The sequence below is a fragment of the Gymnoscopelus microlampas genome, assembly GCF_963454915.1.
Source record: "Gymnoscopelus microlampas genome assembly, chromosome: 6".
Taxonomy (NCBI): Eukaryota; Metazoa; Chordata; class Actinopteri; order Myctophiformes; family Myctophidae; genus Gymnoscopelus; species Gymnoscopelus microlampas.
In genome coordinates this window covers 57,423,148-57,436,546 of record NC_139943.1, presented here as the reverse complement: position 1 = coordinate 57,436,546, position 13,399 = coordinate 57,423,148, and the positions used below count along the sequence as shown (strand labels likewise).

General features: G+C 42.7%; 1 protein-coding gene across 1 annotated transcript; it reads left to right on the top strand.

The window, feature by feature from the left end:
- Window positions 1-11,148: 11,148 nt before the first annotated feature.
- On the top strand, window positions 11,149-13,162 carry LOC311047073 (E3 SUMO-protein ligase ZBED1-like; the record flags this gene model as incomplete). The annotated part of the gene is made up of 2 exons (XM_084059658.1): window positions 11,149-12,227; window positions 12,499-13,162. 2 exons carry the CDS (start codon window positions 11,149-11,151, stop codon window positions 13,160-13,162), a joined length of 1,743 nt encoding a protein of 580 aa, XP_083915784.1.
- Window positions 13,163-13,399: the final 237 nt, after the last annotated feature.

Here is a 13,399-nt window from a genome sequence, read left to right as displayed (position 1 = left end):
GGACCCCCAGCGTCTGTTATGTCCGTCCGCCCGTTTAGGGCACGGGATTTGAAACAGCTATAACTCCAGTTTGCAGCATGCCACCAAGTCCACATTTGGTATGTGCACTTAGACCACCAATAGGGACGAGCATAAATTGCTGAAGTTATCAAAGCGGGGTCCAGGGACCCCCAGCGTCTGTTATGTCCGTCCGCCCGTTTAGGGCACGGGATTTGAAACAGCTATAACTCCAGTTTGCAGCATGCCACCAAGTCCAAATTTGGTATGTGCACTTAGACCACCAATAGGGACGAGCACGAATTGCTGAAGTTATCAAAGCGGGGTCCAGGGACCCCCAGCGTCTGTTATGTCCGTCCGCCCGTTTAGGGCACGGGACTTTAAACAGCTATAACTCCAGTTTGCAGCATGCCACCAAGTCCAAATTTGGTATGTGGACTTAGACCACCAATAGGGACAAGCATGAATTGCTGCAGCCCCGCCCCCTCTGTCTTCCCATTGGCTGGCCTTTAAACAGCCATCACTCAAGTTCGCAGCATGCTACGGAGTACAAATTTTGTACATGCACTAAAACCACCAATAGGGACGAACTGTTATTACCTAAGCCCCGCCCCCTCTGTCTGCCCATTGGCTGGGCTTTAAACAGCCATCATTCCAGTTTGCAGCATGCTACCAAGTACAAATTTGGTAAGTGGACTCAGACCACCAATAGGGACGAACTGAAATGAGTTAAGCCCCGCCCCAAAGGCACCGCTTCCTTCACACAGGGTGTGATTTTTTTCATTATTACTATATTGCTTGTTATTCACTTAGTGTTAGGATGTATGTTATTTATCTGTTGTCTATCTATACGTAATGTTGTCACTTGTTTTTTGTTTTGTTTTTTTACTTACATTTTTATCCCACAATTTTGTAACCCCATTTTTTTTACACCCAGTGCCAATTGTCTATGTAATCCTGGGCACTACCTTCCCTCTGCCAACCTAGGGAGGCCAGGGCCGAGCTCATCATGGCTCCTTCAATGCATGAGAGCCAACTGACCTTCTTATCACCTGACGGGGGAGAGTTTCCCTGGTTGGACGTAGCGCGTGGAAGGAACACGTTATTCCAACCAGTTCCTTTCCCCTGCATCAGGCGCCCCGGCTGGCCAGGGGGAGGCAGTATAGTGACCAGGATTACTGCATGTTTTTGTGAGGGTACCTACCCTAGGGAACACGGGGAGAACATGCAAACTCCACACAGAGTTGTCACTCGTTTTATGTGATATGTAAAACATATTTCAAAATGCCAACGAAGCATTTGGTTTGAACATTGAGCTGGATGTTTGTTTTTCATGTTTATCCTGCACCAGTGTTTACTCAGCACTCTGGACTCTGCTCTGAGCTACTGGCTCCTCATCTGCAGGCCTCTCACAACGCTCAAGGACACTTCCACACTAACTCTTCTGGGGAAGCCCCCCAACCCGGGATCAAACCTTGCGGTTTCCAGTTCACTCTACCCACTGCCCACTCCCCAAAATAATACGATTCTATACAATGATTACTTACCATAAGAAAAAGAGTGTGTGTGCGTGTGTGTGTGTGTGTGTGTGTGTGTGTGTGTGTGTGTGTGTGTGTGTGTGTGTGTGTGTGTGTGTGTGTGTGTGTGTGTGTGTGTGTGTGTGTGTGTGCGTGCGTGAGCAGTGGTTCAGAAGGCCACTGCTATGTTTCACCGGGGAAAAGCACCCACAATGCAATGCGCAATGCCCAGTGTTGCCAGATAGCAGATAGCAGATCTACAAGCTGACAATGTGTCGCGATGTGGCGCGTTGTCAACTTGTAGATGTGCTATTTTCAAATAAAGTCTTGGAGGGAAACTTATAATAAGCAGACCTGGCAACACGGTTTTCAGCGGCAAATCTTTAAATTCTGTTGTAGTAGTTTGTACTGTAGTAGTTCAAACTTTTACACCATATTATTACAGCCAGCAAAAGAATAAACAAACAAACAATGGCACAGGTAAGATAGAATAAATACTGCTTCATTCTTGTTGAATTATATAATCATTGAACCATAACCTCTCTATTCTGGGCATGTCTATTTTAAATGTTATATTTAACTGCTTGAGTCACGCTTCATGCCACAATTCTATAGATCAGTGGTTTTCAACCAGTGGTCCTGGGACCACCAGCGGTCCTTGAGGGAGTACCAGGGGGTCCCCAGCAAAATTAGTTAATAGCGTCACAATCATTTTTAACCACTTAGCTTTGGCTATTCAAAGATATCAGATATAGAAGCTCATAGCGCGGCACCGAAAAACCTTGAAAAAGTGTGCATATCTTTGAATATTTATATTTTTTAAAGCGAAAATTAACTGATATCTCTGCTTCTGGGCGGTCCCTGGCACAAAACATTTTCAGATGGAGGTGCGCGGCCAAATGTATATCAATTTAGGGGTCCTTGACATGAAAAAATCACACCCAGTGTGAAGTGAGCGGTGCTATTCATGAGTTATTAATTTCATCATGCATCTCGGTAGCCAATCACAGCACGTCCTGAGGAGTGACGTGCTTACATTTTTTACATTATTATTAATTTCATCATGTGTCTCGCTAGCCAATCACAGCACGTCATGCAAAGCTTAGCCTATGGGCGTGTTTTCCACAGCATGGCGTCACAGCAGAAGACAAATTTTCACGATGGAAAGAAAAACTTTCAACCCTCTTATAGGAGCGGTTGCACCGCTCAAAAGGTTGAAAACCACTGCTATAGATGACTCACATCACATGCTCACCATATTAAGTTCCCACGCCGTTCTCAAGGTTCACATGATTCGATTTTTTTGTCCTTCCGTTCCAGGAGATCCAGAACAAGGTGCTGGCCCTGAGCTTCCAAGAGCGTAACATCACGATCACGGACGTGTCAGCCACGCCCTCACTAAACGTGAACAATGGTGGTGGTGCAGGTGAAGGGAGAGCATTCAACTTCCAACAACAAGCAACCCAGAAGGAAGTTCACGCAAACGTTCGTGCTGGTACCTGAGGTGGGTGGTTGTTGTGGTTTGACAATTCATCCCAAAGCCAAATTCTCACATTTTAGACATTCTGCCCATAATATGAGCAGAGTTACAATTGTATGGATTAAGATTAACAAAAAGCTGATAAATTGACAACAAAAACTAAGTGCATTTTGTGTACAATTCTAGTTAAGTTTTGTAAGCACGCAATACAGTTTATCGTTTGGTGTAGTTTTTATTAATTTCAGTTAAGGAAAACTAATTTGAGTTGTCGTTATTTTGTTAGTTTTAGTTAACTAAGAACCTTGCACTGTATTTGCAAACTGTTGATGAATGAGGTATTAAATCAATCAATTTGTGCTGGTACCTGAGGTGGGTGGTTGTTGTTGTTTGACAATTAATCCCAAAGCCCAATTCTCACATTTTAGACATGCTGCCCATAATATGAGCAGAGTTACAATATTATTGTAATCCAGAGTGACTTGGAAGAACCACAACCCTAAAACTCCTTACCTCAGTTACTAGAACACCAGCATCACAAGGAACCACAACTAGGTGAGCGTGCTCAGGCAAAAAAGTCCACTTGATCATATAATCTTACGGGAACAGTATTTTAGAAGAAAATCTCAAATAAAATCTGTCATCAACCTTTGTGTAACTGAATGTTTGAACAATATCCTGCGAGAAACATGAATAGATTTAACTTAAGAATTGTTGACTCTCGATTATGTTTCTAACTTTCTAGCACATTGCCCTTATATGAACTTTTTTTTTTAAGCAGAGGAATGGACCCATTTTTACACTCTCAAAATGATATTGGTACATATCTAACCACTGTTGCTAACGTTCCCAGATGGCTCAAGCCGAGCAGCTGGTGGTGGACGCCGTCAACGAGGGCATCAGAGGCGACCCGTTCTCGGGCTGCGCAATTGACACAGTCCTGATACAAGACCAGCTCTACCACTCAGACCGCCTCCGCAATTCCGCCATGTTGCATCGGTCCACTGGCACCTACCCCCAATAAGAGGTATGGGTAGGTGCGTGGCTCAAGTTCGCTTGAGACTGCGCCCCTCCGTCGTGGTCCAAAACTATACTTTATCGGCGAAAAATAAATAGTCGGCGGTTGTTGGAAAAGGTTGTGTCCCCAACGGGAGTCGAACCCAGGAGGTATATATTGAGAGTCTAGTGATTAACGAGGGACACCACTGAGGCCGGTGCTGAGATTCGGGGCCTCTCCATGGAGCAAGACCGTGGATTCCTACTACATTACACTATACCACTACACTATACTGTATATTATCTTAACATTCTTATACCATTATATACTGTATACACATTATTGTTGTACTATATTATATTATCATATACTATCTTACACTATTATATTTGCTACTATTGTTATTGTTACTACCTGTATATCTCTCTGTCTCTCCTCTGTCTCTCCCTCTCTCTATCTTCTTTCCCCCGACACGGTCGAGGCAGAAGGCCCCCACCCTAGAGCCCAGGGTTTGTCTGACGTTTCTTCCAGTTAAGAGGGAGTTTTTCGTTGCCACTGTCGCAAAATTGCTTGCTCAGGGTGGGATTGTCGGGTCTCTGCTCTACATGTAAAGTGTCTTGAGACAACTTGTTCTGATTTGACACTTCAATAAAATTGAATTGAATTGAAATTTGGTATTCAGGCTGTATTAGAATGTCACAACCCCCACCGTTCCCAACTCTTCTAATGTAGAGCTTCTAATGTAGAGCTCAGTACTGAGATCCGGGGTAGAAACACTGCTCGCTCACTGGACTAGGCTCACATGTCCCAGGAATGGGTGGACCAGTTTGCCATGTTCAAACTGTACAATAATGAAAATGAAGCCTTTTCAGGTGTTACAGCTAATACACCAGATGTTGTTGTTGTTGATGAGGACAGCAGAGAAGTGACCATTTTAGAAGTAGGTTGTACATTAGACCACAGCCTGGAAGAGGCATTCCTTACCAAGGTGCTAAAGTACCAATGTCTTAAGGATGCTATTATACAGCTTGGTTACAAATGTAAACTGCTTGTGTTCATATCTGGAAGCCTCTGTAATGTCCATAAATGTGTTGTGAGAGGCCTGCAGATTGCAGGAATGCCCAATAAGCCAAGAGCTGATAAGACATTGGTTAAATGCCGTTCAGCGTCTGTTATAATTGTCAGTCGCCTCATCTGGAGGAGACGATGCTTCCTGTATCCTGAAACACTTATTGTTGAGTTTGTGCATCTACTACTGTTTGTGTTCAAGAATGTCTTGTTAAATGTGAACGTTATATGTATGTGCGCGTGTGTGCGTACGTGCGTGTGTGCGTGCGCGTGTGTGTGCGCGCGTGTGTGTGTGTGTGTGTGTGTGTGTGTGTGTGTGTGTGTGTGTGTGTGTGTGTGTGTGTGTGTGTGTGTTCATCTCACACAGAGGAGCCAGTAGCTCAGAGCAGAGTCCAGAGTGCTGAGTAAACACTGGTGCAGGATAGACATGAAAAACAAACATCCAGCTCAATGTTCAAACTAAAATGCTTTATTGGCATAAAAACATATGTTTTATAACATAAAACAAGTGACAACATTACGTATACAGAGACAACAGGTAAATAACATCCTAACAATAATGAATAGCAAGCAATAAAACAAACAATGAGACAATGCTAACAGTGATATGCAGCAGTTAGTGACTTAGTTCAGCCAGATGTCCATGGCTGTCCCTCAGTTGATGACAACTCCTCACATATTGTGCATTTTCTCCTAGAACATATTCTCTTATTCATGGTGGAATCACATTCTTAGTATTTGTCTTTCATTTGAGGGAAGAATGATGCTCTAATGTCTTTATATTTGTCACATTGTAACAGCTCATTACTGATCACATTAATTAACCACAAGAGTCCTCTTGTCTGGGGCTGTCTGGGGCTGACTCATAGTGCGGCACTCGGTGCCGCGCTATGAGCTTGTATATCTGCTATTTTTTAATAGCCAAATAAATCTAAAATGACAGAGATGCGTCCCCGGATTGAATGACTACAGCAGTTTAGTGTGTTTCTGTTGTTTAGGTAGTTTATGGGGGTCTGGTGAGACTACAGCACATAGTTTAGTATGTTTCTGTTGTTCAGGTAGTTTATGGTTTTCTGAGTTTGACCAGCCCATCACTTTATTTTGTCTGGTTAGGATTTTAGTTATAGGTCTCAGTTATGTTTCACTATTTATGTCTGTAGCTGTCGCTAGAAAGGGGTTGTATATATTTGTTGTATTTTATTTACATTTTGAAAGTGGTTTATATTTGAGTGATCACTGTATTGATTTTTGTTATATTACTGCAGTGCCCTCTACTGTTCAGGTAATGTCATTGTGTTACCTGGTCAGTATCACCAATCACCAGAACATTGGGTTCACCTGGTAGAGCTAAGATGTCTGTAATCAGATCTACTGAGTTTCTGAAGAAGGAAGGAGCTCTTTCCTCTGAAAACTATTACAAAACTCACCTCCTAGATACTCTGTGCAGAAGGCGTACAAGTTACGTCTTTTGTTATGTGTTTTCTTTGTATAAAATGTCATTATTGTTGTTGTATTAGATGTGTTTATGTTTATGTGAATATGGACAATTAATTCATCAATACAGACAAACATTTCATGGACACTTACAATGACAGTATGACTGTCAACATGGACATTTAGATTTCATGACGTTATAATTCATTGTGTTAAAAAATATATTATTTGTTTTATGTTGCAGTTTTTCACGTTATCTGTCTTCGGTGGAAATAAAAAGCCCTGGTGAACACCAGCGAACATATGGTCTATTCTGCCTCAGAACAAAACCATTTAGGAATAGTTATAATGTCTGCAACTATATTTAATATTATGTTGTGGTGTACAACAATAAAAACACTTGATGTATTATTTGTGTATTTAAAATAAACCTCCAAGTAAGTGTGAGAGCTGACTCTGTCTGTTTATTATGTTGTGGCCCTTGGTGGTCGAGCCACGTTTAAAGGACCATAACACTATTTATATTATACTTTACATTTGAAACAAATGTCAAAGTACTAAAACTGTTAAAACGTTGTATAAAAGAAGAAGATATTAGAATAACATTTAGAGCACATGAGGGCATAAAGCCTGTAGGAGAAACATTTATTGATTAGTTCATGTTTACACAACTCTGGTTCTTGACAATGATGTCACTCTTGCATCAGCTCAGGAGTTAGAGCAGTGGTTCTCACACTGTGGCTCTGGACCCCAGGGGGGTCCCCAGATGATTAGCTTAACGTGCAACATTGTTTTCTCTCTCAACAGTAAACAAACCAACATATAGTATAAGTGTATGTACAGGGTCTCTGTGTGTATACGTGTATACTATACAGGGTCTCTGTGTGTATACGTGTATACTATACAGGGTCTCTGTGTGTATAAGTGTATACTATACAGGGTCTCTGTGTGTATAAGTGTATACTATACAGGGTCTCTGTGCGTATAAGTGTATACTATACAGGGTCTCTGTGCGTATAAGTGTATACTATACAGGGTCTCTGTGCGTATAAGTGTATACTATACAGGGTCTCTATGTGTATAAGTGTATACTATACAGGGTCTCTGTGCATATAAGTGTATACTATACAGGGTCTCTGTGTGTATAAGTGTATACTATACAGGGTCTCTGTGCGTATAAGTGTATACTATACAGGGTCTCTGTGCGTATAAGTGTATACTATACAGGGTCTCTGTGTGTATAAGTGTATACTATACAGGGTCTCTTTGTGTATACGTGTATACTATACAGGGTATATGTGTGTATAAGTGTATACTATACAGGGTATCTGTGTGTATAAGTGTATACTATACAGGGTCTTTTTGTGTATAAGTGTATACTATACAGGGTCTCTGTGTGTATAAGTGTATACTATACAGGGTCTCTGTGTGTATAAGTGTATACTATACAGGGTCTCTGTGCGTATAAGTGTATACTATACAGGGTCTCTGTGCGTATAAGTGTATACTATACAGGGTCTCTGTGCGTATAAGTGTATACTATACAGGGTCTCTGTGCGTATAAGTGTATACTATACAGGGTCTCTGTGCGTATAAGTGTATACTATACAGGGTCTCTGTGCGTATAAGTGTATACTATACAGGGTCTCTGTGTATATAAGTGTATACTATACAGGGTCTCTGTGCATATAAGTGTATACTATACAGGGTCTCTGTGTGTATAAGTGTATACTATACAGGGTCTCTGTGCGTATAAGTGTATACTATACAGGGTCTCTGTGTGTATAAGTGTATACTATACAGGGTCTCTGTGCGTATAAGTGTATACTATACAGGGTCTCTGTGCGTATAAGTGTATACTATACAGGGTCTCTGTGTGTATAAGTGTATACTATACAGGGTCTCTGTGTGTATAAGTGTATACTATACAGGGTCTCTGTGTGTAAAAGTGTATACTATACAGGGTCTCTGTGTGTATAAGTGTATACTATACAGGGTCTCTGTGTGTAAAAGTGTATACTAGACAGGGTCTCTGTGCGTATAAGTGTATACTATACAGGGTCTCTGTGTGTATAAGTGTATACTATACAGGGTCTCTGTGTGTATAAGTGTATACTATACAGGGTCTCTGTGTGTATAAGTGTATACTATACAGGGTCTCTGTGTGTATAAGTGTATACTATACAGGGTCTCTTTGTGTATAAGTGTATACTATACAGGGTATCTGTGTGTATAAGTGTATACTATACAGGGTATCTGTGTGTATAAGTGTATACTATACAGGGTCTTTTTGTGTATAAGTGTATACTATACCGTATATATACTGGGAACCTCACGGTTGCCATCCGGCTGCTCTACCAGCCTATCTACCCCTGAGCCACTGCCACCCCAGTGTATTGTTGCACTTTATGTCTTTATCTTTGTCTCTATGTGAGGTTTATCTCTTTATGTCTTTATCTTTGTCTCTACGTGAGGTTTCAGACAAAGCTTGTAGGAGTTTGTAGTAAGATGTGTGTTCTGCAAACCTTGCCCACAGTCTGAACATATCAAAACATGTATAATCTGTACATTGAAACTATACAAACTATAGGATGCCAGGTCAACACATGATCACATGAACCTGGCTTCAGTATTTATATTTGTATTAATGTCTTGATGTCATCTTTCTATTATAATCTTTAATGTTTTTGATTGATTGACAATTTTATTAGGCAAAACATGTAAAACAGCACAGTTACATTTAAAATACTTTGACTAAAAGGTCCGTTAAAGGGACACTTCGCCGATTTTGCCTTGTCTAGGACCCATAAACATGATCCTGGTGTGTTTTTTGTGTTGTATCTGTGTTTTTAGATTTGTATCCGTGAGACGCCAAACAAAGCGTCAAATGACGTTTTCGTTGGCGTTCTCACCTTATGTATATTGTATATTTGTATATTTATTTGAACCATAAAACACAGAAGAGCAGCTCCACCGCAGAGGAATTCAACAGGCTGTATGCTGAAATCATGCTGGACACAGCTTGGATTAATTACTTTAGAGAGTAAGTAATGATTGCTGTAAACGTTATGCCAACTTGATATAATAATCCAACGTGTAATAGTACTTGATTGCTTTAATGTTAGAGATTAATAAAGTTAGGGTAGTATACGATGTGTAGTTAACTTCTGATAGACGCATGCACGCAGAGCATTCTTGTTTACATTGTCGTTCCATAGCTAGCCAAATGCAAAGCTAAATCACTTGTGTGACAAGCCAAATGTATGCTTTGTCTCTTGTCAGATTTCAAATATAAAGTGCTTATGCCATGGCCACGGATGTTAGATACTGGTACTAGACCCACCCGAATCAAATTGTAACATCCGTGGTCATGGGATAAGAACTTTATATTTGAAATCCGAACGTTTATGTAGATGTACGGATTGTACATGTAGAAAGTGCAAACACCAGGTTGAAGCTCCCCCATGACAGCCATGTTTCAGGGCTACGTCGCCGGGTCCCGAAAATAGCAGATCTACAAGCTCACAACGCGTCAGACTCGACACTTTGTGAGCTTGTAGGTCTGCTATTTGCGGCTCGCATGCAATATTAGTATAACTTAGGCTTCACATCGGATGATATCTATTTAATCTACAAGTGTAATCTAACTAGAAGTTCGGGCCGCTACGCGGCCCGAACGTCTAGCGTGACGCGTCGTTCACTTTGCAGTGCCACCTTACAGGCACCTCACAGTGTGAGAGAGAGTTTTGTGCTCTCCTAAATCCACGGCAGGCTTTGAAAGTACCCACTTCAGAAAGAGGTGACGTGCATCACCTCTCCAATGACCAAAACCCACTATGGAAGCCGTCGAACTGGTGCGATCTGACGGCATCCTAGAATTTATAGGTAGGATGTGATGTCATGACGTCACACTGGCGTTGTGTCCATATTCGGGACGACCGTCTCATCGTGATGTCAGATTACGTCACACTGGCGTGATGTCAGATTACGTCACACTGGCCACATACAACGTTCGTACATACTGACAACCGACATGGCGCAGGATTCAAATTGTATATATATAGATATAGATAGATGTGTTATTTTCAACAGGACAGAATGTTGTGAAAATGGAGTAACGTTCGGCTGATGAAGACTCCTGGGACTCGCCTTATGAGATACAACCATATATATTCTTTTTCTAAATAAAACGATTACATTTACACCCTGCTTGCTCTACTCATTGATCACGGTACATTCTACATTGTATAAGCATTCATAATGACAAAATGTGAACCCCCAATTCTATAAGGGTTCTTTTGAACTGTTTCATGATAGGAGATGGTCTTTAATTTGGCAGAATGGTACATAATTACATGATTTAGACCAGTGTTTATCAACCTTTTTGGTGCCAAGGCACACCTGGCTCAGCCAAAATATCCCAGGGCACACCTAGATATACGGTGCGTATATATATATATATATATATATATTAGGGCTGTCAAAGTTAACGCGCTATTAACGGGTTAACGCCCAATCGTTTTAACGGCACTATTTTTTTTGACGCGCGATTAACGCGCTGTGATGTTTGAACCTCGGTCCACACCGTAGTTTGGGAAATCAGGAAGTAATGCACTGACGTCGATGCCGCACATAAACAAACCCCCGTGAGCAGTACAATGGATAAAAAAGAAACTATTTTGAATGGCAAGTTTAGCTTCAAAGCCCTGCCAGATGGTTCTCTGGACAGGACAAAAGTAATTTGTATTTACTGTCGATGTGAATTTAGTTACCACCGGAGTACGTCCAGTCTCAAATACCACTTGTCGGCCAAGCATACAGCTGATGCAGAGAGCCCTACGCCCCCTCCTCGCCTAAGGCAAGCCACGCTGGATAGTTTGCCGAGGAAACAGCTGGACAACTCTACAACCCGAAAACTTACAACAGCGGTCGCCAAATGGGTGGCTACAGCCTGCAGGCCGATTAACATTGTGGAGGACGAGGGTCTGCGTGAAATAATACGCATCGCATCCAACGACTGTATGTATGAGTTGCCTTCGAGAGGCACTACCGTAAAAAACATCCACGGCTTGTATGACAACGAGAGAGCCACAGTGGCTGAGGCGTTGGGAAAGACCCGCACAGTTGCGCTCACGGGAGACTATTGGACTTCACTCAGTAATCACAGTTACCTCGGGGTCACAGCGCATTATTTTGACGAGCAGTGGGGACTTCGGTCGCATGCGTTGACTGTTATGAAGACAGAGGAGAGGCACTTCGCCCACACGTGTGCGGAGCACTTCACCCAAGTAGCCAAAGAGTGGGACATTGAACCGAAAGTCAGCACGCTGACCACCGACAGTGCACGTAACATGATAGCAGCGGCCAGGGAACTCCCGTTTGGGCATATGCCTTGCGCAGCACATCTCCTCCAACGAGCCATCACAGTGTCTCTACAACACAGCCCATTTGATAACGCATTGGCAAAATGCAGAAAGGTAGTGGGCCACTTCAAGCACAGCCCACCAAATGCAGCAGAGCTTGAGCAGCAGCAAATTTCAAAACAAAAGAAAGTAGAGGCGCTGTCACAGGACGTGTCAACTAGATGGAACAGCACCCTGGAGATGATCAAGCGTATTCTGAGAAATGAAGAACCACTGAGAGCTGCCCTGGCCCAACATACAACCAAAGTCACTATGCCAACAACAGCTGAGCTGGATAAGCTGCAGAAGTTGGCGACAGTGCTGGAGCCCTGCAGGTGAATTGTTACTACTCTAATTTATTGTGTGAGAGTGAGTGAGTGAGTGAGTGAGTGAGTGAGTGAGTGAGTGAGTGAGAGAGAGAGAGAGAGAGAGAGAGAGAGAGAGAGAGAGAGAGAGAGAGAGAGAGAGAGAGAGAGAGAGAGAGAGAGAGAGAGTGAGTGAGGGACATGAGAGAAAGGGTGTGTGTGTGAGAGAGAGTGAGTGGGTGAGTCCTCAGCCCTTGTGTAGTGTGGGTGAATGTAACACTTTTTTTCTCTATTATTGCAGGTACATAACTGAACTTCTCGGAGGAGAGAAGTTTGTTTCCTGCTCCGTGGTGCTGCCAGCCTTTCGTCATCTATCGCGAGTCATGGAGGTCTCAGAGGATGACCCAACGTACTTGGTGAAATTCAAGCAGACCTTCACAGCTGATATGGAGCAACGCAAGGAAAAAACTAACATCACATGGCTGAAGGTTGCGACAGCTCTGGATCCTAGGTTCAAGGACCTCAAGTGTCTGAGCAAACCTGACAGGGCTGAGGTGTGGCGTTCGATCAGTGCCTTGCTCAGGGAGGAGAGGCCTGCACAGCCGGAACAACCAGCGACGTCTGAGCCACCTAAGAAAAGATCAGCTCTCATGCTTGCCCCTGATTCTTCCTCTGATGAAGAGGAGGACTGTATTGAGACCTGTGTGGACCGCTACAGGGCGGAGCCCACTATTGACATGGAGGACTGTCCGCAGCAGTGGTGGTCCGACCATGAAGGGGCACACAGCATGATGGCCTGCCTTGCACGCAAGTACTTGGCAACACCTGCCACATCCGTACCATGCGAGAGATTGTTCTCACTGTCTGGGCATGTTGTTAATAAGAAGCGAGCCTCCCTCTCATCCGAAAATGTCAACAGGCTTGTCTGTTTGAGCAACTGGCTCAGTGCAAAGAAAAAGAACTAAGTGTACTGTATACTTTTGTCTTGTTTTGCCTTTGTCGTCTTTCCATGTTAATTTTGTCTGTTAAAAAAAGACAAGAGAAGGAGGCTGGGTTGTTCAGCCTCTGCTGAATACTACAGAACAGCTGTTTACAGGCAATAGCCAAACTGCACTATGTTGAGTCCTGTCTGTATTACACTCCCCACTGTTTCATGCGCACTTTATTCATAGTTTTAATTTATTTTGTGCATCGCACTGTTT